Here is a 25,757-nt window from a genome sequence, read left to right on the forward strand (position 1 = left end):
TAGGTACTGAAACAGCCTTCCTGAGTTTTCTGTCGCTCCGTCTCTGATTTCAGACACTCAGCCTCGCCTACGTGCTGCTTTCCAGAAACTGAAGAGCCTGTGGTCAAGACAGGAAATCTGTAACTCAGCAGAAGCGCTGGTGAAGGAATAACTCTGCCGGAGCCGCTGGGGCGGAGAGCGCAGGGCGGCGCAGGGCGGCGCACACACTGCTCCGCTCTGCCCAGCTCAGCCCAGTACGCTTCTCAGCCGGAGACACCAGCGGGACGGCGAGGGACTAGGTGGCGAGGGGCGGGATCTCTCCTGCGCCCCGCCCCGCCCCGCCTTGCCCGCCTCCTGCCGCCGCTCTTCTTTGCCGCGGGCGACGGGGGCAACGAGAGGCGACGCGCCGGCCCTCGCCCTTCTGCTCGGGGGGGCCGCAGCCGGCGGCACGGTGAGGTGAGGCCGCCGGGCAGGGCGCGAGGGTCGCCGAGCAGGGCACGAGGGTCGCCGGGCCGCGGCTCTGCCGGCTGTGCCCCGCCGGGCTCGTCTCGGCCGGCGGCGGTGGGGGACGAGCGGCAGCCCCGGCGCGGGGTGGGCGCGGTGGGCGGCTGCCGGCCGTGAGGGCGGTGAGGGGCGGCCCCGCGCGGGCTCCGGCCCGCGGGCGCTTCCCGCTCGCCGCCGGCAGTGCTCGCAGAGGTACCGGGCCGGCGTGCCAGGGCTTAACTGGCGTGCCTGCCGGACACTGATAGCGTTTTCTTCTTTCTTCAGCCAGCCTTCCCTCTTAAGGGTCTTGAGCCGGAAACATCTTTGAATATTCGCAGCGGAGGTAGAAATAATAATATTAGAAATCAATGCAGGTGTGAGATACCTCCTCCCGGCTACCTTTCTCGGGAAGGGTCGGACTAGGTGGCCTCTCCTGGTTTGTCGCAGTCGGGTGGTGACCTGAGATTGTTGACCATCCTCCCCTTCCTTCCGAGCTAGCTCTGCGGCTGTCCGACCCCTGGGTTCCCTCCCCAGGGCAGAGCCGCGGAGGCCGTACCGCTGCTCAGGGGACTGATGGCTTTTCAAAAGTTCGTGCCTCCAGAGGCCTTCCCGCCTCTGCTTGGAAAAGTGTTACCCCTACCTCTTCAGAAATTTTAATTCGGATGTTGGGTACCCAGTAGGCACTGTGTTTATCGCCTACACGCAGGAAGTTTGATTTGTTTTACTTTATTGGATTCCTTTGTCAGCATGAAGATAGAAGGAGTTGATCAGATTTTTAGAAAATCTTGACTTTTTTTGAATAGTCTTTCATCTTACATCTTAACAGTACTTTGCTTTTAAAGAACTATTTATATAGTTGAATTTTTTTTTCACTCCTAGTGGGAGGTCTGCAAATTTTGCAATCAAACCATATGTGTAGTTTTGTAGTGGTGGGGAAATGGTAGAAATTTACTGAGCTTTCCATCACATATCTAAACTTACTGTACTCTGTTTCATAATCTTTGTTTAAGATAAGTGGGTGTCCTATTAATTGTGATCTTGAGCTGGTTCATGTTGTATGGGAAAAATACCAGCAACAAATTATACGAATAAAAATGAGTAGTCTGACTAACTCTTGAGATAGTTCAGGTGTGTAAGTTTTCTTGTTTAATTTTGTTTCATACACATTATTTTCAGTGGTAATACTTTTATCTAAAAGTACACCTGGGCAACATATCCAGGTATTCTAGAACGTATTTAGTTAGCCAACTTCTGTTGTTGGGATAGATACCTACTTTAAGCCCCTAGCTTCTGTTTTGCCAGATACCTATTTGGGAATTCTCTTTAATCAGATAAAGGGCATTGAGGGTGTTTGGATATTAGCTTCATGTCATTTGAAAGAAGAGAGACTTCTTGAGCTAAAATATGATTAGTGAACAAATGGTAACAGTGGCCCTTTCCTTGGACAGATAGTGCATTTTTAGGGTTTTCCTAGTTTTCTGATCTGTTACTTCTGTTTTAAAATGCATTAGAAAAGGAAGACCTGACACCTGAATTGACTGTCAAATTAATGGTTATTCCTGAGCAGGATGAGAGTGGAGTTGCTGAATGTGTTGTGGTGAAAATGCCCTTCCCTTCCTGTAAAAAGTGTAGCTTGATAATTTTGGTAAATAGTGACTCTGTGACATTAATCCGAAGTATAGAAGTTTGAGTAATGGCTGTTGCTGTGTGTTTCAGAGTGTTTTTTCTTTTCTTTTTTTCCTGCAGTTTGTAAATCCTTGTGAAAGGCATGTAGGAAGTTTATGGTCAGCAGACTTCAGTTCTTCAGTTGAGTTCAGTGCACAAACTTTAAATCTCCAGTGGCAAAATGTTAGTTTGACCTTTTTTGACTTGCAAATTCGAAAGGAAAAACCACCCTCAGACAGTGTTGCTGCAGAGGATGGTAAGAAATCTGTATGCTCTGTTTTGTGACAGTGTACAGTTCCTTGAGCCCTGTGTACAGTCTGTGCAACTTTGAAAGCATAAAGGTTGCTGCTGGCTATAACTGGTTCTCACCACAGGGCTGTGAATAGTGTTACTTGTAAGATCCTGCTGTGAGTAAGAACCAACTGGATTTATCTTTCAAAGATAATCACTACTGTGTATTAACCATTTATACAATGAAAACTGAAAGGTTTTGACTCATTTTTTTCTGCACTCTTTTTCCGCCCACCCAAAAAATGGTCACCTTTAGACCGGGCACATGAATGTTTGCTCTCTGATGCACTCTTTTAAGAATTACTTATTTTTCTGATTTCATTTAATTGTTTTTTAAAATAAAACTCAAGTTGTAGTATCTTTTAGTCTGATTCAATTGTGTCTAGGTATATCTAACTAATTTGTCAATGGAAGAAGTTTTGATTAACTTGATTGGTTAATACAGTATGCTTTAATTTGAGCAGTCAGACATAGGAATTTCCTGACAATATCTGAAAAAAACTCCAGTGATTTCTTCCAGAAGCTCACTGGGAGGTTGGAAAAGAATCTGCAATAGGTGGGGAAAGCACCACTGTCTGAGGGGCTCCCTTGATGGAGGAGGTTTCCCCATTCTGGTCCAGTCTGGTTGGTATGGGATTGTGTGACCTCTATGCTGTGCTTTAGCCCTTTGGTCCTTGTTGGGGCTTTTTATTTTTTTCTTTTTTTTTTTTTTATCTCTTGTCTCTAGTTTTTGCAGGGGTTTTAGTAAGGCTTTGTCCTTACTAATTTTTGCAAGTACTCAGACCTCCAAGAAGCTGTGCCTTCACTTTCCAGTGGCTGCTTCAGCTGTGGTCTGTCTTTAGATGCTGCTCTGGCTTATACTGGCTTTGTACCACGCAGCGGCTGGGTGGTGGAGGAGGTGGTTGGTAGGCAGGTATGCTGGCAGGGGATAAGGGAACATTTTTCCTACACTGACTCCTGTGTGTGTATATTGAATTGTTCACCTTTTCTGGTTGCTTCTGCTCGGTGGGTCTTACGGAAGTACACAGAGCTGAACCCTGTGAGCAGAGAGACTTGGCTTTCCTTCGGGGAGTCTGAAATGCACCATTTTGTTTTGTCTTTACCACTAGTGTATTGGTCTTGAGGCTTGGTTGGCAATGTTGTTGCTTATCTGTAGTGAAAGATTCCTGGATATCACATATCCTACTTCATTTGAGTACAGTAAAAAAAATTGCTTACTGTGGGAAGTAAAAGTATGCTGTATGTTAATTTGCTTGAATATCTCAGAGTCTAAAACCTCTCCTTCTCAGTGAAGCACCACTGGGTTGGAAAAACAGAAGGATGAAATCCTCTGTTCGGAAGTCAGGAATTTTACAAATATGCTTATTTTTACATCTGCCGTGGACATTGTTGAATTTCATCTTCAGTAAAATTACTTTCTTACCCATAAAATCAGAAACTTATTTTAAATCCAACTCAAATAACTGTGCCAGACCAGATGTTTCCTGGAAAAACAGCATGTGCAAACAGATTTTCATGTAAATGTGCTTATTGAGCTGATTTGCTTATCTCTCCTCCAAAATATGTGAGTATTTATATCCATGGCAGAAAGTTAAACAGTTTTTATTTTTTAAACTAATGAGAGAGGGAATATCAATATTGCAACTGAGGTATAAAATTTTGGGTCTGCAGTACGTGAACAGAAGAGCCTTCTGTGTCTTTCATGCCTTTTCTCTTCCTTTTGCTTTTCCTTCTGTTCAGTATAAAAATATATTCCTAATTAATATAAATGACTTAAGGGTAAACAACACTGCTATTTTTTAGAAAGAGCAATGTACTGAAGTCAAACATGCTTTAGTGATATCAGCATTTATTTGCCTGTTTGTTTTTAACAGGTGAAAATAGCAGAAAAGGTGCTGATGCTGCCAGATTTGTGTACTATCTAGGTGTATTGGCATTTTTTAGCATGGTTTTGTGCCTGTGCTTTAAGCTGCATGGTGAACTAATCATTCTTTCTTTGAACAATGTACTTGCTTTGCCTCTGGAAATTTTTGAGCTAAACAGCTAGTCCCATATATTTATCTAGTAGATAAATCACAGTGCAAGCTGTTACTGCTGATAATCTGAACTGTTTTCTCTATTTCTGACAGCTATGGGAAAAATACCAGTTATTTTATTCAAGTCACACTTAGAATGAATCACTGCATCTTGCAGTGCAGTTTGTAGTTTTTCCATGTGTCAAGTGTACCTACTATTACAGCAAAGAACAAGATACAGATGACTTCATAATGGGTTCCAACAGACCTTCCTTGAAATACAGTATCGTGTTCTGGTATGCAAATGTAAATAGATTCTCTTGTTCTTTGCTGGGATGGCAGTGCTAACTTCATTGTGCCCTTTGTGCTCTCATTTTTGCTACTCTGAAGGTCCGGGGTTCTTGGTTTTCAGGGATCATGTGTAAGACATGGTGGCTCTGTACTTCTCAGGTGCTTCTTTTAGGACGACACAGTAGGATAATAGTCTGAGCAAATATATGTGTTTCTGCAATTCATAGCTCTCTACTGGAAATTTGTGCATGTCTCTGTGTGTTTTAATCTACTGTGTGTTAATTTTTTGCATTACAAGAAAAGAAATAAAACAGTGTGGTTCCTTTCCTTGCCTTTGCTTCTTACTGTTGACCTTACTTTGTCTGTGGCCCTGTGGGTGTCCACTGGAGCTGCGCTGCATGTGTCCCTTTGCGCCTTAGCTGAGGTTTCCTTTAGGCAAGAAGCTCAAGTCTCAGGTGTTAGACTTCTTTGGATTGTTTTGTGGTGTTTGTGTGTTTATGAAGAAGCAGCAGTTTCAGGAAGCTTCATTTTACTCTTATATCCTCTGTATGTACCCTCAAATACAAATTAGGAAACTTTTCAAATGACCACATGGATTTGAAACCTTTGTGAATCTGGCAGTATTGTGCACTGTCTGTTGAGAAACGAGAAGATAGATTATATCTTGACTACAGAGAGGGAATTTTGCAGAGAATGCAAGTGGACACTGAGGTATAGGTGAGCTGTTGAAGGACTTAAGTGCTGGATGTACAGTAACATTTGCATTTCCAGTACTTGCAAAATGTTGGCATCACATATTTCCCCTGTGTTTATAGTGTATGTTCACATGTAAATCCTTTGAGAGTTGCAACCATTTATTAATTTTTAAAACATTGCCGCTGTGTGTTGCAACAGTAGGGAAGAGGTTGCTTTGCTTAAAAACGTACCTTGAAAGCTTGTACAATATATTACTAGTAAGTGTACCCATTTTAGATTTAACTAGTATCATGTGATACATATATACTTGCTGTCTGCCTGATCTGCTGTGCTTATTTTTGCTGTCTTTTGTCTGCAGGAATGCAGAAAGAAAAAAAGTTAATCTCAGTTTACAAGGGAGCAATCTTCTACAAACTGCAGCAAAGATTCCCTGGAGTTTGAGGATTCATGAAGCTAGGTGCCATTAAGCTTATTAAGACCAGATTTCACCACACCATAATCAATGTGTGCATATTGCAAAGAGAATTGCAGCTACCCTTTGCCCCTGCCTATCTTTTAAGATGGTCCGTTTCACAGAAATAACACAAATCTCAATAACAACCAGTAGTATCCCTGGTACTGCTAATTCATTATTTATTTTCTGTAGAAGCAGAGAAAGCAGGTGAGGATCAAAATGGAGAACACTTAATGCAATGTAGCTTTGAAATCAGTGGAGTATCTGCTCATATTTATATTAATTGTTATTTTTAGATTCTCCTTTAAATAATTTGGTTCAGTCTTATTTACATATTTATTTACAAGCTTGGAACAAGAAGTTAGAATAATAGTGTCAGATGGAGTAAGTTGAAACTGTCCAATTTTAGAAAGCAAAGTGCAAATTACTCCTCAAACAGCAAGACTAAATTAATTTTCGGAAAAAAGCTATCTATTCTCTAACTCAGTGTTGTCTGCCTAGATTTTTGGGTAGATGTATGATAAAAGAACGGCTGGTTCTGTTTATTGCAGATTTTCATTATATTGTTAGGAGTATTCAAGACAACCCCCTCAAGAGCATGTGAAGCTTTATGTACAGTCTAATAGTGTGCGATGACCTTTCTTTGTCTTTCAGATGGAAATATCTAGACAGGTCAACACCAATACATTTACCTTCCTTGCTGGGTGTAAGCCTGTCAGCTGCCAGCTGTTGCATTAATACAACGAAAGTTTTATTGCATGTATAAAATAGCTGTAGTTGGGGATGCAGTATAATATGCTCTTTTTAATTTGCAGGTTTCCATACTTGCTGTGATTCTTCGGATTTGTTCTTTTCTTGAAATGGTAGGACTAGGAAACAGCTGTCGTGGGATGAAGTCTCCACCTCTCCTCATGGCTGCGCTCGTGGCGTGCATAATTGTTTTGGGTTTCAATTACTGGGCTGCAAGTTCTCGCAGCATGGATCTGCAGGTAATGTTCCTTTTGCTCTGCACGTCACTTTGTATTTCTGCAAGTAGTAAACATAGTTCACAGGAAGGATGTTTCTCATTCATGTGGCCAGTCAGGAACTTCAGCTTTTTGTAGGAACTATCACAAGTTTTACAGTCCTTGCTTATCAGTAGTGGGGGAATGGGATGAATGCCTGTTTGTACATGAGAGGAAACCAAAACTTGAACACACCTACATGTGTGATTCTTGTTACTTCTGCTCTCACAAAACATTCATCTGTCTTGTGCTGTTTCACATTAAAGATGTGACAAATGTCATCCTCTTTTGTCCCCTCCCAACCTCCCAAGCACCCCCAACTTCCTCACCATTGTGGCAGTATGCAAAGCAGAAAAGGCATTGGCTTTTGCAAGCCCTGCTCAGCAATAACAAAAACACCTTTATATTATCAACCCTGTGTTCATCACAAATCCAAAACAGAGCCCCATGCCAGTCACTGTGAAGAAAATTAACTCTATCCAGTCAAAATTGGCATGCTGATATTCCTAGATTTGTCTTTGTACGTGACCTATAACATTGGATGCATACTGTACAAGGAAATCTGGGTTGTTCAGAAACAAAATCTGAATTTGTGTTTCTTAGCGATCTTTCTGAAGAAGGACATACAAGTCACAAGTAATAATTAACTTGTCTCATGATAACTATATTTTTCTGATGATAACTATATTTTTTGTGGCTATTGAGCTTGGGTTTTAATCCTTTCTGGACCATTTGTTCTGATGTAGGGTATATGAGTCAAGTTTCTGGTTTGTGACAATCTCTGCAGGACAGGTTTTTTCCCCTCTTTTTTTGATTGTTTTCTTTTGTTTTGTTATTGTTTTTAACAAGCTGACCTAAAAGCTAACAACATGTTGATTAAATGTGGCTCATGAGAGCTCCTTCCCAGTTTATCCAGTGAATTTGCATGCTCTTTATAATTGAGCTAAAGTTTAGTACTGAGTGGACAGCTGAAGGAGTTGAACTCCTGTTTCACCTCAGAGCAGGCACTATTCAAACAGGGCAATTGTGTCTGGCCATGCGGTATGTCTTATGACTTCTGAGACCCTGGTCATCCCTTGCTTTCCCTTCAGTCAGTGGCCTCAGGATGGTGGCTACCAGTGGGTAGTAACTGTGTCAGTACTACTGAAGTGTTGCTGCACAGCCATGAAGCAGCTGATAATGAGAAAAATATGACACCATCCTGGTTTATCTTGGTCTCAATAACCTAGAAACAAGGTCCTCTGATATTACTCATGTGCCCTACCATCTTACACATTTCTTCTGAAGTTAGCCTGAAAATTACTTCACTTTGGCATGGTCACACACTCTGAATGGAATAAAAGCATAGCTGAACAGGGATGGAGCTTCTAAAGCACTCTGTACAACTGTTTGTTTGTTGGCAAGACTTTGCAGCTGTTATGACTGAAACAGAAGGCATGTTTTTCCTTGCTATACCAGGCACACTGCAAGTAATTTTCCTTTTTTTTTCCCCTCTGGCTCCTCTCCCTTTTCTTTCTTTCTGTGGTAGAGAGGCAGGGTAGGTGGGACATGACATGCTACGTACTGTGGTGTAAGAAGATTTGGTACATTTTCTTGGAGTCTTGGAACATGCATAATTTTTACTGTATCTAATTTTCAGTCCACCTGGAATCACCAGGTCTTTTTTCTTATGGGTAGGTTCTGTTGATATCCCCAGCCCCAGCATGTTTTTGTATTCCTCGCTGCTGCTGAAGAAAAAATTTAATCCAAAATGTTTAGAAACAACATCCTGCAAAATTAAATTGGTACTTAAAAAGAGAAGGGCAGGAGGAGGAGTAAAGCTTGTGAAAACATGAGACTTGATTCCTTAGCTTATTTCTCTCTCATCATATGTACGGGATGTGATGGTGTTGAGTTTTCTTCTGACTGTAGCTGCTCTTTGAGCAGTCAAGAAGAATGATGATTTTGTGTTTATGAATGAGTGAATTTTTCTCCTATATGTCTTTGTGTAATAGCCATGTGTGAATTGTTCATGTAAAAGTTGGGCAGTGTTGCCCTCCCTCTACTCTTTCCTAGCTCTTCCAGGAAAGCAGATTGATGGCTGAGTTTTCATACTGAGTTAGTTTGGGGTCAACACTGAGAAGTGTAGAGCTGTCAGAATTGTATGGGCTAAATTAAAAAAATTGTTTGACTTTGTACTTCAGAAGGATTGTAGTCTCTAATCTTTTTTATGTTTATGTTTTGGGGTGTTTTTTTAAGCTCAAGTACTGAGCTTTTAATTTTTCTCATCTTTACCAGAAATTTTACAGTCTTTACAAAATACGCACTCCTGTTAATTTACGTAAAACTAGGGAGGTGTGTATCTATGTGTATGACTATTATCCCAGGCTGACACAGGACTTTCATGCATTGTTAGCTCTGTAAAATTTGCTATTCCTTGAATATACTGGACAAGATTCTGGCAAGGTGGAAGCATTTCTGTTTGCTTTGGCTAATCTGCTCTTCCTCAGGGTCGAGTCATGGATCTGGAAGGCAAAGTCCGCAGGGCGGCAGCGGAGAGGGGTGCTGTGGAACAAAAAAAGAATGAATTCCAAGGGGAGCTAGAGAAGCAGCGACAGCAGATTGACAAAATCCAGTCCTTGCACAGCTTTCAGATGGAAAATGCCAACAGAGTACATCAGGAAGAGAAGGTAGGGCTTTTCCTAGCCACAGTTTTCTGTGAGACTGTCGTTTACCAAGACACACTGTGCAATGGGAAGTGGTGCTCATGTGTTGCAGCTTACAGTCAATGTTGGTGTGGCAAAACATTTTATATTGTATCACATTGAGAAAATGGACCTTGAATGGACATTTTAGCATTCGTTGTATAATTCTGAAATACTAGAAGCTGCAAGTAACAGCACTGAATAAAACTCTTATCCTCTCTATAAATCCTTACCATACTTGGATTGTCCCTTCACTTTCTTTCCTGTATACTAATCTTTTAAGAATTAAGAAAAAGAGGAAGATGCACCAAAAGATATATTCCCAAATATATCTGAAAGCAGAAATGGTTGAGGTTTATTTCTAAATGCATTACAAATTTTGTGGCATCTTGGCTTTCTGCCTCCAAAACTCAGTGGTATTGGGAAGATATGAGAAGGTGAGCCTTTCTCGGCAGTGCAACTTTGCCAGGGGGATGGTATTCCTTTATGAAGAATGTGAACAAAGTTACTTAAATAGCAGTGTGTGTGATTCCTGCTGTGTAGTATTTTGCAAACTGGTTTGATGTGTATTTTCCTTGAGTTGCTGATGCCACCTTGATTGCAGTTGTTAGTCAGTAATATCACTTTTCTCCCTATTAGTATAAGTATTTGCTGAGAGTATTCAATTGCTTCTCCCATAGAGTCTCTGGACTGTTTGTAGATCAGCTTTCCAGGACTATTATGTTCTTCAGGTTGAACAGTCACATCTTGTGATGGTAATAGGTACTCTTCAGGTAGCAGGTTCACTGTGGTTTGCTCCTCAAAATGTGTTGGCTGAGAAAAATATCACCAGATTAATCTTTGAAGAACTTAGAGGAACAAAATTGAGTAAAAATGGAAGATTGATGCACACATTCTATGTCATATATCATTAGTTTATTTCAAAAGAATCTTTACCCCAAGTCTTCAAGGAAAAAATAAACCAATTCTTTTTACCTCTTTTGAGACAAACATGGATCCTTGATAATTTCTCCCTTCTCTTGGTGCTCAGTCTTTGCATATACTTTAAAATAGATGAGGTGTAGTTTGTCTATTTATTTTTTCAACGTGTGCATTTTTTGAAAAGATATCTCAGAATATTCAGACAAGATTCAAGTGAGTAATCAAATCTTGTCACTTCTGCCTCCTGTTATTGGGTATTGCTACTGAATGCTGTGGCATTTTCTTGCCTTCTGCTTCAGTCCTACAGGGAGTGAAAACACACGCATGAATAGGAAAAATGAAATTCAAAGGTAAGAAAAGGGCAAATATAATGGAGTATTATGATTCCTTTCCATAAGCAGATATTGCCAGAGCTACTAAAAGACACTGAAAGGGCTGGCCAGGGGGCTTTCAGCACAGGCTAGCAAGAGGGGCAGATGTTGAGAGATGGTGACAGGACCTTATCCCAGAGTATTAAGGAAGTTTAGTGAATTAAATGTTTCTTCTGCCAAGCATGATGTACCATCTTTTTGCTTCAGATTTCTGGCATTAGATGAGTGGTAGGTGGCATTACACAATCCACTTTCCTTGTGGTGTTTTTGAGCCTAGAGGACATATAGGAACTGTTCATAAAATGTGGCATCCAGGCCAGGAAAAGTAGTGATAGGTAGAACTGCTGTTGTACATGGGGTATAATGTGGTATCTGGGGAAGAGTCAATGTGGCTTCTGGAAAAGAAAGTCTTTCTTCTGAAGCATCTTGAAGCTTTCTCCTGAAGGAGTTGGTGATGAAGGTGAGGGAGACAAGTGAACATACTCGCACCTGAAGTTGAAGTGGCTTGTAGAGATATTATGCAGCCTTGTGGTCAGACAGTGATATTGCAACGGTGAATGACAAGGCAAAAGTTACAGAGCAGCTTAGAAATACACTGGGTTAATTATTGTACTGTGTGTGGGGGGTCACCAGTGGAGTTTTGAAGTGCTGTGAAAGGCCCAGAGAGGAGAGCAAAGGTCACCAAAGCTGTGCAGTAATTTCTCTGCAGGAATCCAGGGCATGGTTTACAGGCTGGACAAGGGTCAGCAGAGGAGAACCATCACAGTCATCTTCAGGATTCCAAATGGTACAGAAAATGTTTGTGGCTGTGAGAGGGAAGGCAGTGTTGTCCTGCATTCACTGATGTGCTTCAAATGCCATCATCAAGTTGTAGTTCAGACTGAGCAGAAGGTAGTGCTCTTCATGTAATAGGTGGTGAAGCTGCAAGTGCATGGCATCCATAATACTCAGGTACAGTGGGTCTGTGTAGGTTAACGAGCAACTGGATGACCTTGGACAAACACCTAACCCACTTCCAAGGCGTTTGTTCTGTCTCCAAGTGTTCCTCAGACAGAAGAAGCTGCTGCTTGGAAAATACTGTGCTTTATGGCTGCCTTGGAATTCATTTGGCATTTCAGTGTTAGAGGTGGGATGCTGGGAAAGGTGGATTTTGGGGCTGATGTAGTTGAAATTCCTGCCTCCTAAGTGCTTTTCCCTCTATCACCCTAAAATACAGTTGTTCAGTAATGGAATAGTCTATAAAGCTTGCTTTGAAACCCCAGGAAGTGATACCCTAGGGAAGTGGTGCATTGGACTAATTTCCTGACTTCTGTGTTCTGTGACCGGAGAAGAGTGTGTGTCTCACTCAAGAGCCTGAAATGGTAGGGTGAGCAGGTATGTGCCCGTGCACCATTTTGCATCAAATTCAAAATTTGCTTTTCTTGTGACACACAAAGAAATATCCTGCAGAGATGCTGTTTTCCAACAAGAGTGGGGAGAGCTGTTTTGCTGGAAAGCTGTGCATTTGTCAAAAGAAGACATCAGCCAAGCTGGTGTGTATTCATCCACTGTAATTCAGGAATATCTCTGATGCAGTGGCAGGGAAGACAGGGAAACCTTAATTCTCCTCACTGATGACCTTTATTGTAAGAAGCTGTCCAGGATCAGAGATTATTCTACAGAGGGATATGGAATATAACAAAAGACAGCTTCGGAGTGCTTTTTTGTTCATGTGTATCTCTATCCATGTATAAATGTGTTTTGTATGTTCATATCTTGTGTATATAAGATATGATGGTATATACAGGATGTAAATGTATATCCTTGTTTTTTGGCACCATGGATTGCAGTGTAATCTGAGATTCTTGGGAGGCAAGTAATGAATTCACCCTTTCTGATTGTGCGAAGCTTGCTCCTTGAACTGAACTTTTACTCTGTGAGGATTAGTGACTAGTGTTTACCTAGTCAGGAAAAATGAATGCAAATCCAAATCCTGAGATACTCAACCCATTTTACAAGCATTTTACAAATTATAACTAACTAGAGATCTTCAAGTAATAAATAAGGTTTTGCTTAGTTCCTGCTGTTCTTAAAGAAAAATTAAAGTGCTTTCAGCAGTTCTGTAGGAATGATTGGTCCCTCTCAAACCTCCCACTTTTTGAGGAAGAAATTATGTCTCTTTTGGCTGTAGAAGAAACTCACATATGAGGCATACTTACACAATCTGGATTTCTAAGAACAAGTCACAAGTAACATTTGAGACCCATCATAATTGCAGTTCATCTCTGCTCACTGTGTCTTATTACTCTGCTGATAAAATACAGAATAATTACACTACTGACTTACTTTCATACCAAACCAAAACACCAGTCGGGTGTTTTGCCCAGTTAACGTCATTGTCACTAGCAGTGCAGTAATCACTTTGAGTTAAATCTGCCTTCTTTTGTAGTAGAACCGTATCTGTGCTGCTTGAAGGATGAGAAGGTCAGTAGTCTGAGCCTGTCATACTGTGTGGGCTCATTCACTGGGACAGTGTAGTTCTGGAAAATTACTGTTGTAATTATTTTCTTAGGTCTGAAAGTGTATAAAACACTACTGTCACCAGTCTATTTTTAAAAATCCTGTTTGAATTTTTAAGGATTAGTGTAGATTTAGGAAATGGCTTCTGGAAGTCCATACAGAAGTAGAATGACAAGACCAAGTAGTCTTACATGAACACTTGATAACAACAGTTCAGGAGTGCAAAAAGACTGTTTCTAATCTGTGTGGTTGTTATTCAGGACTTGTAGCTTCTGGGATGTACAGAGCCACAGACGTCTCTTTGAAGAGCATAAGAGGACAACAATGTGTTTAATATCTCTGGAATGTATGAGTATGATTTTGCGGTTGGTAGTTTTCTTTGGACTTACATAAATCTTCTCCAGCCCAAATCTTGTTTTATTGAGAAGCGCCAAGATTTGTATGTTCTATGTGAAGCATGTCACTGTCCTGTTATTCAGTATCTTTTAACTCTGGCCACAGCTGCTCTCTGGTGCCCTCCTTCTGGGAAAATTTCAATTGCCAGCACAGTCTTCTGACACAAAGTACCTATTGGTATGCAGGAAATCGACTCCACTCAGAAGGAAATACAGTAGTTTGTAGGAGAGAGTAGAAAGGTACCTTTTCCTTTTCACTGAGGACTATATATATTCTGATTTTTCGATTTTTTTTTTTCCAACCCAGTGTTGTGTCTTCTAGTTTTGACAAAGCTTTGAGGTAAGCACTGCCTCATGTCTCATATTTGCCGCAGCACAATATTACTAAATTATCAAGGGAAATCAGTATGCTTCTTCATAACTGGTACATCAGATCACCTCTGTTCAAAACATATCTTCACATAGTGGAAAGAAAAAAAAAGAAAGTTTTATATTAATATTCTCATATCGTATGATTTTGCTTTGCTTACATTGCCTACTATTTGGGTTATGGTTAAACACAAAATGAGGGAAAGTGATTAAAGTGAAGTGAAAGTCCTGTAGTTTTACAGGGCTTTTTTTCTCCAATCTACTTGGTGTTGCCCAGTACCTGTAATAGTAATTTTGTATTCATGTGTGTCAAATACCACCCTCTTGTGCTTAAATGTTAAGAAACTAACTTTGCAATTTTGGGTTTTGTTAAGTATGTGGGTTGTTCATTTGTTTGGTTGGGTGGTTTTTGTTTGGGGTTCTTTTGTTGGTTGGCTGGAGTTTTTTGTGTTTATTGAGGAAAAGTGCAATTTCTGAATGGAATTCTGTTTATTGGGAAATAGGTTTCAATTAATAATATCTCCTCCATTTTGAGCTTGAAATTTGTTGTAAGGTTTACTTAATTGATGGGCCTCTACTGAAGTATACATGAGTGTGCAACACAATGATCAACCTAAAAGAGAAATATTTCCCTGAAAACCATATTTATGAATGTTTTCCCCACACACTAATACGTAGTTTAGCTCTTTGTCTCTTGGCCTGGAAACAAAAAGTCTTTTTATGGCTGGTTCTCATGTTTTAACACCAGCTGGCAAGTAAGTATCATGCAGACACTTTGTCACTCTCGCGTCTTCCTCTAGATTTTTGAAGAAAACTCTGTGTTGAGGTAAGAACAATTTGATCACTGAGAGGAATAAAACCCAACAGAAATAAGACATACACAGTCCCATTGCTCAGCACCTGCCGTGTGGTGCCTGACTTGTCCCCCAGCAGCTATCAATGCCTCCTCCCCCACTTTATGTCCCAATGTTCTATGGTAAGGAATGTCCCTTTCGCCAGTTTGAGATGCCTGACAGAGCTTCCTTCTGGTTTCTTGTGCACCTGCTGCCTGGCAGGGCATGGGAAATGGGCAAGTCCTTGCCTTAGTGTAAGCGCTACTGAGCAGTAACTAAAACATCAGTGTGTTGCCAGCATTATTCTCATGCTAATACCAGAGTAGCGTGGGGAGTCGTGGGAGGATGCAAGACAGAGCTGCTCTTTCTCTTTGCTGGAAGGACTTAAATCAGTTTGAGTTAATCATGAAATAAGTGCCCTGCTTTTCCCTGATTAATTAGAAATGTCTGTTTCTACATGTATAAATCTTACCTTCCCATCTTGCTTTATTCACAGTTGGTTTTGTTCTTACCAGTTGAGTTACTCATCCTGTGGCGTATCTTTGTCTCTTTTGTGCTAAATTTGTGTATGCAAAGCCCCTTTTTTCTTAAGTTTTAGTGTTGATGCTTATCAAACTATTTGCTTTCTTTTTTCTGTTGCAGTTATGCTTTTACATACATGCTCATTATGCTTTTACATCCACCACATACAGTCAGTGTTAGAAAGGACATATGTCAGTTCAGTGTGCTTGGGTTAGCTTGCTCTTGATAGTAGCAAATGCTACTATAGTAATTCCTCCAAGGAATATGTGTACGGAGAATACTGTTTGGCATTATTCAGATGAAATGCATTTACATAGTCCAAAGTATGTGCTCAAAACAAATACTTCAAATAATTTATCACAAATTTCCTCGTGCATATTTCTGCACCGTGCTTTATTATTTTTAAACAATAACTTTAACTTTGTGTTTCTTAAGTGGAATAATACTTATGTAGACATGTTCTGTGCTGAATAATAAACAAGTCTTCAGCTGCTTTGTTAAAAAAATTGCTGTACAGCTGGAGCAATTTGTTTCCCACACTACTGGTGGAAGTATGACTCAGACTTTTGAGATTTGATGTCTGAAGTGCTGCTGTCCACAGCATTGTCTCCAATCAAAATACTTGTTTTTTTCCTCTTTGGTGTAGTCATAAGGACTTCTGTGCAAACATGTTTATAAATAGAATAAGCTGGTTCTATATTGCAGATTTACTGTATGACAGAATATTAGATTCTGATATGGTGATAGGGGGATTTTCCAAAAGCTGGATTTTTTGCTCATGGGGATTATAGCTATTGTTTTGTGGGCTAAATGAAGTTTAAAATGTGAGTTTCTTTCTAGAACTGAGAACTGGCATGTGTCTGCTGAGTACTTCCCAGCAGTTTTCATTCTTGACTGGCATAAAACCCCAAAAGTAAGTAATGTTTGCTTAGTTTACAGCCATAAGGTGAAAATGAGTTAGCACTTGAATGATAGGGGGAAGAATGGAAGGCTGATGTTATTGACTTAGTCTGATTGGAAGGTGGCAGTTGCAGTACTGTGCTGTAAATTATTAAACACTATTTCCTGCTCAAGTTAGCAACTAACTAGGATTTAACAGGATTTTGCCTGGACTGTTGCCCACACATTCAAGGAAATAGGTGTGGCATTGACAAAAGGAAGTTTTATATGCAATCCATAAAGACCAAGGCAGACTTACTTTTTTCCCTGTTGTGGTTCAAAGAGACTTTTTTTAATGTGGAAAGTAATTTTTCTTACTTCAGCTAATCACAGTTGTTATTGTCCTAATGTTCAAAACATGTAACACTTTTATGTTTTACTGTCACATAAGTGATCCTGGCATTTAGGAGTTTGATTTTACGGACCCACCCCCCCAGTTTGCTCCCACTCTTACCCCCCTTCCCCCCAGATAAATAGAACCAAAACCAACAAAGCCCCACAAAAAACTGTAAGGACATAAAATTATAAATTGCTCTATCATACTGAGTTTTCTAGTCCACTGACAGTTTCTGGTAATGGCCAATGCTGTATTGTCCTGAAGGTGATAATCCTGGAACAACCTGACTACACTGTCCACACAAAACTAAAGCAAAACTTGGAATTTCCAGTGAAACATTAATTTCCTTTTCCCAATAAATCAGTGAAAACAAATGAATTTCTTATTTACCTATCCTATGAGAAAGGAGAGGGAGAGATGTTAAACGAGCCCACATACAAAACAGTTGTTACTGTTTTTTGAGTTTCTTTTTGCTTGAGCATGACGTTTTTTTCCTTGAGGTTTCACGGTGGTGTTCACAAAACAGCTGTTCATATAGAATGGTGTAGAAATACTTAGCAACAGCTGAATGAAGTGTGACTCTAAAGGGTCATTCAAAGACAAATCTACTACTCTGCTGGGTGCTGTTCCACTCAGATTTATTGAACGCTGCACTCATGTAATGAGCTGGCTCTTATTACTGTAGCCTTGGGAGGAAAGGCACCAATAATGTTGTCAGTGTTTCAGGGTGACTTGGGCAGACAGAGTGGATGCTGTTACTTCTTTTTGTTTATGTGGACATAAACACACACATCAATACTAGAGCAGAAACTTTGGGAAACAGGGGGGTTGATTTTCTGGGACCATTGAAGAACCCTGAAGTTTCCCAGGACAAGGATAATAGGGGAACTGACAGTGAAGCCTGAGAAATATCTTCCTAAGTCTGGACTAGATTGGACTAGACTTCTGAAGAGTCAGTGGATCTCTTTTTTGTATTCTTAAGAACTCTTCTGCATCAGACTTGATAAATGTTGAATATGAATCTGAGTTATCCTGACATCTGGCTCACAGGAATAATTTCACTTAGCTGTGATTTGATTCAGTTTTCAGGTGTTTTGGGGAATGTGTGTATATGAAATGGTAGATGGAGATTGATGAAAGAATAGGCGAAACCTGTTCCTATGTTGACTACCACTTCAGAATGAGAGGGAAAACAAAGTGAAGGAGTGGAAGAAGGCCACTCCAACATGAAAGCAATCGAGAAGATAGGTAGAAAAGTGACACAATACAACGGTTTCACATTGCTTTCATGGAGTTGATTTATGCTGAATGATTAATGCTTTCATAGATCATCTTTGCATGCCTGAATTCTGGTGTATTGATTCCTGAGTGAGAGGGTAATTGATAGTGAGCTGTGATGTTGTATTCTTCCTTCAAGAGATAAATGCAGTAAGTGTGACTGTGACTCCAGTCATGAGATGAAATTAGAATAAAGTGACAACTAATTTTATTGTCTATAAATTCCTTTAAGTTCTTCCTCTTTTAATTTGTGCAGTAATGTATTCCCCCGCTCCCCTATACTGGAAAATCTGGGTAAAAATGAATGATTGTTGTTTGCAGTAGGAAATGTCTAAAGCAGCTAAAAGGTTTTGTTCAACTGTGACACTGTCACAACTGTGACACACAAAAAGTAGCTCTTGTTACAAGTGCTTTAATAGGTGTTGCTTATAGTGGTAATACAGGTCCTTTGTAATTAAAACACTGGGTTTTTTTCTGCTTCTTTCAGGCGATGCTGATGAGTAACATTACAGTAAATGATAGATTGATTCAGAGTCTACGAGGTATGTTGTCGTACCCCTGTGATTCTCTCTCATAGTGATTTTTAGGCCCTCTGTTTTTAAGACTTGTGTTTTCTTTTGAGAATGCTGCCTTTCTTCAAGTCATGGGGGTGGTAGAGGGGCTGCCATGACTTAGATACTTCATCTGCATAGCTCCAGTTAAGTGACAGTCTAGTCTGCCTCAACAGTAGAAGGATTTATCCAGGTAGTGCTTGATGTGGTACTCCTGACTCTTATGATATAATATAATAGAACTAAGTTAATACATTTTTTCTTCATTTTAAATGGCAACATATTCTTGCATTCTTCCCTGAGGCGTGGGGTCATGCATTTTAGCACCAGAGGAATTCACAAATCCTGTAATAAATAAAAAGAGTCAGTCTAATTAATTTCTATTCATGGTAGTGCTTCAAAAGTGTTCTTAGCAATGTATTCTGGAGGTACTTGGGAATGAATCCTATAAAGAAGTAAATATGTCGTAGTATTGTCTTCTGATGCCATCTCACAGAGGTTTCTGTCAGGAAGAAAACTCTAAATCATAGATGCCCATTTTGCTAAGGAACATGAGTATAAATTGCATATTATTCAGGGAAGCATTGCAAGCTTGTCTATATATGACTGACTAATGTGAATGCTGTTTCATATTGTGTTCTGATTATGATTTCACAGATGTAAATATTTTCTAGACTGCAACTTAGCAGGGTTTGCAAATCAGTTCTGTGTATTCCTTAAGAGGAAAAGTAGGTAAAAATATGTATTATACTGTTTTGCCAATATATTATGCTGTAAGGTTATTCTTACCAGATCCCATGCACCCTTGTTGAATAAATTCAACAGTTATCTATCCATTTGTGTATGAAATGCAGTTTGCATGACAGATGAATTAATTTAACATTGTTGTTACAGATTTGTTTCCTGATGTTTCTGGCTTAGAATCTGTACATATATGTGTATTTTAATGTGTATTTTAATCCTGGTTTGACCAGAACACTTGAAAGAGTTACAGACGGAGTATGGAAAGCTACAGCAGGATGTTTATTGGTTTCAGAAGAACCAGACTAACCTTCAAAGGAAGTTCTCATATGACCTGTAAGTATGTTCTTTAGGAAAGATGACTTCCCAAATTATAGGTGACTTGGTTATAACCCAGAGCACTCTTGTGTTATCCATAGCTCTGTTAGTAAATACGTGTTTTTAGAGAGAAGGTAACATCTGACTCATCTGAAATTGCTCACAGTTGGTCTTTGAGAAGAGCATTAACTTTCCAGTATTACTCATCTCTGTGCCCAGATACTTCTTGATGTTCCTCCTATTGCAAGAGGATATAGGTAGTAATATTATCACTTAAGAATTGTGTGGGAAAATTGAAACACTAAGAGGTTAAATTGTGAAGAAGTTTAAATTAAGATAGGGGAATACCTGATGAGAAGCTATACCTTATTGAGCTGACAGAGGTCTTGGGAATTTCTGGTACCATCAGACTCATGTGTTTTGCTTTACATGACATACCTAGTCATGGCTTTTTCTTGAGATTTCCCACTGAATTTTAAAGCATGGATAACTGAATAAAAGTACTTATCAGTATCCTTACACTAAACACACATTTCTGGTATTTCTAGGAATTTCTCCTCCATTCTTTCTGCTCAGTAATATTCTTGTTTCTTTTACCTGCTTTCACAATCTGTAGTATCTTCCCCCTTGTGCATAGATATAAAAATGCAATAGAATTTGCTGTTTGCATGTTCTCATAATGATATTCCATCAAGAATGTAATTGTTGTAGTGATAGGTCATTTTTCAGCAGCCATTGTTTAGCCAGGTTTTGTTGGAATTATAACTGAAAGTGGAACACAACACTCAAAGAACTTGAATTCTGCAGGCTACACTTGAAGTAAATATTTTCTTATTTTTATTTTTCCCTCCACGTTAGAATTAAAGATTAATGTTAGTGCTTCTGTGATACTTACTGATTACCAGTTGGTTGTCACCTTTTTTTTGATTATTACTCATGTAATAAACATTACCTAAATGGATTATATTAGTGGATAATTTAAGACTTCTAACAGAAATGTAGAAGGAAGTTGGTAACTTTAGTTTGTACCTGCCTTTCAATAAGCTGTGTTGCTTATGTGTGTGTTAAGGGGCCTCCGTGTTCCCCCTCTGTGTTTTTTGTATACCATGGTTGTTAAGCACTGTTGGCTGTTTAGTTAAATGACACACCTGAGACCCATGGACCTCTGTTGATAGTTCTGTGCTAGTCAGTGAATCTGTTTTCCAGTGTCGTCTTCTAAGTCTGAGATCAGCAGGAACTAATAGATCTGTATATAGCACAAATATATCTATCTGCTGGACAGTCATGCTCCACATGAGAGGTACACCTGTTAAGCACTGGACTGATATGCATGTGCAGGGAAGTGATACATGGCAAATTTAGTTAGTCTGGCTTAGGAAAACTTGGAGGTTTATCACCCATGTCTGGCAAAGTGTTTACAAGCATGGCTGTGTTGCGGAAATCACTGACAGAGCACCCCTGCTTGTGGTAGTGTACCATAAAGAATCCCTCTTTGTTTAACAGAGGAAGGTATTCAGACAGCATAGCTCCAAGATGTGGGCTGGCTCAAGGTGAAGAGCTAAGCATGATACAATGGTAAAGATAGGCTTGCTTTTATGAGGGTAAGTGTAGAGACAGGTGTGGTAAATCAGCCATGTGGTAGTTGAACAGTGACTCAGCTAGCTGAGCTGCTTCTGGTTGGTCTTGAGTCAGGTGAACCATTCCCTGCAGAGCCTTCATGGGAGTCTGTAAAGGCAGTTATCTCAGACAAGGAGCAATGCTGTCTTCACTAACTTTGCTGCAAAATACTTAAATGTTCATATTCTATTTCTAGACTTTTTTTCCTAAGAGTGCAAGTGAGGAAAACAAACTTTGGACTCAAATTTTCATAAAAGAATATATAGCTTCAGTACTGTGCAGTATTCACACAGTTCTAGGAGGAACATGTATTTTTAAAACATTGCTTGTTGTGTACCTTTAGGGAGGATGTTGGAATGTTAATATTTCTCTGCTAAACTAATTTACACAACTAACTTTACATTGTGTTTAGGTAATTGAAGAAATGGATATTTGATGGTGCATGGCTATATATGTTCCTCTTTGCTATATGCTCACTTAATACTGTCACTTTAAATGCTTACAAACAGCCTTTTCCCAATGTGATTGTGAGCTTAGAAAAATAAGAATTATTGGAAAGACTCCATATGTTATTTTTAATGTCTTCCTTCCTTCCCTCCCAATTAGGAATAAACTGCTGTGTTGCCTCTGTGTTCATCTGCCTTTCCAGGAAGGGGCATTAGAGCTGATTATGTGCTTCTTTATTTTACCTGGATTTGCATGGATGAAGGTTTTGCACCTTAGGTAGCAAGTACACTATGCCCAGTGCAAAAATAGATCATATTATTCATATAAAAATAATGAAAATGTTATAAAAAGATGACAGAAGTCAAATGTCTTTTTCAAACAGCAGATTCTAAATCACTCTTTTTAAACATTCAGTTGCTGTTTTGTAAAAGACAGTGGTAAAAGCGGTTGTGCATATGAAATGCATAAGAACAAAATCTGTGAACTTCTTAGAAGAAGAAAGAAAATCATTGTTCCTTCTTGCACCCGAGTCTTGAAGTTTCATCTTAGCAGTTTTTCGAACGAGCTTCGTGTTTTCCACGCAGAAGTCAGCAGGAGCTATCTGGCCTTACTGGGGTTGTGTGCAAAAGGAGCACGCATTCTTCAGCAGTCAACTTCACAACGTACCCTTGGTATACACTGTGCCCTGTGCTGTCTGGTCATAGTTAGAGCTTCTTCAGCAAAGGCTCACTGGCATACTGATCCTTCTCTCTTGCAGCAGCCAGAGTGAAATAGAAGCTTCTGGACTCATATTTTGAAATTGTTATTGAATACATTCCAAGATTCAAATGCATTTTTTGTTCCTAAGAGCTTTGTTTGTTACATAACTGCATCTTTAGAAATCTCACTGTGTGTAAAAAGTCTGATAATTAGTGTGATATTTGCAGACCTGACAAGTGCAAGAGTGTAAGTGCAGGAGTAATCTCTTTTGGTAGGGTTGTAAAGAAGAGATGATAGATGCTCCTGGAGAATAAAGGTGCTCTGTTTCTCATGCTGGGCATAGGCAAATCCAGCAGCCCAGCGGGGAGAGGCTGCACGTGTGTTCTGTGCATGCAGACCACATCTGTACATGGCCAGGTATGCCGAACACAGAACACATAAAGCATGAGCACACACAACACTCTCCTGAGAGTGAGTGTCTGCTAGTGCAAAACATGCTGTGGGATTGGTCTAGATGGGCTGTCTCTCCTTGTAGTTTGTAGTTTGGGCTCTTCTCCACCTTTGTGCCTCCGTGCTCCTTTAGACTCTTGGGAGCCCCCTTGGGTGGGCTGGTGGCTCCCTTGATGGGCCTGGGAGCAGCTGAGGAGGGTATTATTTGGGCTCCTTTGTGTGTACACAGGTGAGCTCTGTGTCATTGAATTAACTATGTTGTGAAGAGGAACACATGCCACAGAGACTGAATTTAAGAACATTAGTTTTGCACATTTGAAATGTCATGGTGATGGGATGAGGTGGAGAATCTAAGGCTGTCACTTACTCTAGAAGTTGTTGTAAGCATGAGGAGAGTATTCAAATCTTTAAAAGAAGGTAATTCTGTTACAGATAATAAGCTTAAAATGGTGAGGGTTTGTAACAGAAGTTAAATGAACTTCATTTTCATGTGCATTGTGGGCTCGAAGTGCAAGCTTTCTCAAATGCTCTGTCTCTGACTTCAGGTTGTCTGTGTACTGCATCTTTTTCAAACTTGAAAACTGTTACACAATTAATATGGCCTTTTACTTCTTAGAAAATAGTGATGTGAGTATAACTCAAGTTTATGCTATTTTACTGTCTTTGATATTCACCAGTCTAAAGCACATCTTATTTTGGTGACTCTTCTGTGTATTAGTACTGTCAAATCAGACTTTAGAATAATGTCTGGTCTACAAGAAAACATAATAAAGGTAATGCTGTTCTTCATTTCTAGGTGTGAACTACAGAAGGGATTTTTTGCTTTTGAAAGGCAGGGTTGGAGAAAGAGAAGGGTGAAAGTGCAATAAAAATGAGTCACTTGCTGTCATAGAGTGTGTGTAGCCTGGAAACTCCTTTGGATTACATAGTAGTTTATTTTCAGTTTGAGAAACTGCAACATGCCTGTCTGAAACAGCTGCTGTTGTGCAGAGGGTATTGACACTTGGAATAACACTGGTCAGAGCCAGAATAAGGAGAAATTCACCACCCTTCTTAGTCTTAGTGATGGGGATGAGAAACTTGCAGTATGTTGACCATGCTGTTGTACAAAGGTTGCTGGAAAAGATTTTGAATGCAGAAAGATGTGTTTGCAAGGTCTGTAGCTGATTGTATATGTAAAAACTGGAAGTACCTTTGACTGGACGATCAAAGGGGAGAGAGAAAGGAGAAAAGGTTTAAAAATCCCATCAAACTTCTTTCCTGCTAGAAAATGTGGTCCCCAGCCAAAAGCTTGCTCTTCCTTGGGCAGGCTCTCCAGGGCTGTGGATACTGACATTGATAGTGATTTTTCACCATATTTTCCCCTAGTGTGACACATTTGTTATTGGGGCCCACTCAAGCAAAGTGCTGTTCCTGTTCATAGTGGGGTCAGAGCATACTTGGGGTCATATGATGACTAGTTTCTAAGATTTGTCTGTATATATTATGGGGTAATGCTTGTCTTGGTTTGTTATTCACTAGGTCTTGTTCTTCCTCTGATATAAACTGAAAGCTATAAAACAGCTAATGAAGCGAGTGGGAGAGAAAGGATTATCTTGCTCTGACTGCAGCCGCTTGCCTTGAGAAACAGATTGACAAAACTCCTGGGCTTTGCACAGGATCCCCAGCACATCCACAGAAGGGGAGAACACTGCCCTGGCAGCTTTGGGAAAAACACTGCTGCAAACAGCAGACCTTACCTAGCAGTTAGGGAGCTGTGAGGGCAAGTCAGGCTGCATGGATACAGATAGAAGACTGCTGTCACAAAGGTTGAGATCTATTAAAAGTATGTAAAATATATTCCTTCTGGAATTTACAGTAGCTACTAGTGAACTCCATTTCTGTAACATGTTTTGTTACATCTTGCAGCACTGCACTTTGCTGAACAGTAGATTACATCTGTTTCCTATTTCAACTGCTACTTTTCTGTTTTGTCTTTCTGGCTAAAACCAAAATACGAATTTCTGTAATCGTACTAGAAATGCTTCAAGGATCAAAATTGATTTTAACTTACCTGGACTTGAGTGGTTAGCAAAGACACAATGGAAAAATCATGTAGCTTGTTGAGCTGGTCAGACAAAAGTATTTTAAATTAATTTCTTCCAATAGAACTTGTCTGCACTATGAATTTGTCCTTAGGACTTAGGTCAACGCCTCATATTTTCCTAGTGACTTCTCAAATATAAAACTGGGTAGTAGAATTAAGGCAATAATAAAACATAAAGAAAAAAATAGATATATCAAGAAAAAAAATCAGATAATTTTACAAAATTACATTATAGAAGAGTCTAGTTGAGACTTAATCATCTTGTTTGTGTTTTTTTCAGCTCACAGTGCATTAACCAGATGAAAGAATTAAAAGAACAATGTGAAGAAAGGATAGATGAGCTTAGAAAAAAGAGTAGCGATGTACCACAAATCAAAGAAAACAAAGACGTCACAGAAGATAGCCAGGTATGATTTGGATAATTTCTTGAAAATACTTTTTTTTGTAATTCTTAAGTATTTCTTCACCTTTCTGCTATCTCCTATTAGCATTACCCCATCTCATGAAATTTTTCACTACTTCAGCATTTGTTTAATGTTTCTAATCTGTGGGAAATGGGGTAATTTCAAGGACAGAACAAGGAGACGTCCTGCAGGAGATTCCAAATCACTGTGTCTCTGAGATGGGCAGAATTTGAGAGATGATGCCAGAAGCGATGTGTGTTCCATTAAGGAATATTTACACAACTGAACTTAAGTTAAAAATAACTTTTGACTTTGTTGAAGTACTTAGTTGCTTTGTGTGTTAATGATGAGGATAAGCTGTGAATCACTTCAGAGAAGCAGCAAATCCTGAATATTGTAGTCCAAGGTTCATCACCTA

The 25,757-nt window shown here is 39.7% G+C and overlaps 1 protein-coding gene across 6 annotated transcripts in view; it reads left to right on the forward strand.

The window, feature by feature from the left end:
* Positions 1 to 326: 326 nt before the first annotated feature.
* GOLM1 (golgi membrane protein 1) overlaps positions 327 to 25,757 on the forward strand; it is a 35,771-nt gene continuing 10,340 nt past the window's right edge. For 2 of the 6 annotated variants that reach the window (XR_005956241.1, XM_041480704.1), the window contains exons 1-7: positions 370 to 435; positions 2,209 to 2,383; positions 6,690 to 6,863; positions 9,368 to 9,547; positions 18,514 to 18,568; positions 19,552 to 19,654; positions 25,216 to 25,342. Coding sequence is in view for 5 of the 6 variants with exons in the window: in XM_041480704.1 (XP_041336638.1) it covers positions 2,381 to 2,383; positions 6,690 to 6,863; positions 9,368 to 9,547; positions 18,514 to 18,568; positions 19,552 to 19,654; positions 25,216 to 25,342 (642 nt within the window). In the remaining variant the exon portion in view is untranslated. Of the gene's footprint in view, positions 436 to 2,208; positions 2,384 to 4,327; positions 4,344 to 6,689; positions 6,864 to 9,367; positions 9,548 to 18,513; positions 18,569 to 19,551; positions 19,655 to 25,215; positions 25,343 to 25,757 lie in introns of those variants that run through there. The other 4 variants (XM_041480705.1, XM_041480706.1, XM_041480709.1 and 1 more) reach the window with 4 other exon arrangements.

This window comes from Pyrgilauda ruficollis, unplaced genomic scaffold (genome assembly GCF_017590135.1).
Source record: "Pyrgilauda ruficollis isolate IOZ18807 unplaced genomic scaffold, ASM1759013v1 scaffold53, whole genome shotgun sequence".
Lineage (NCBI taxonomy): Eukaryota > Metazoa > Chordata > Aves > Passeriformes > Passeridae > Pyrgilauda > Pyrgilauda ruficollis.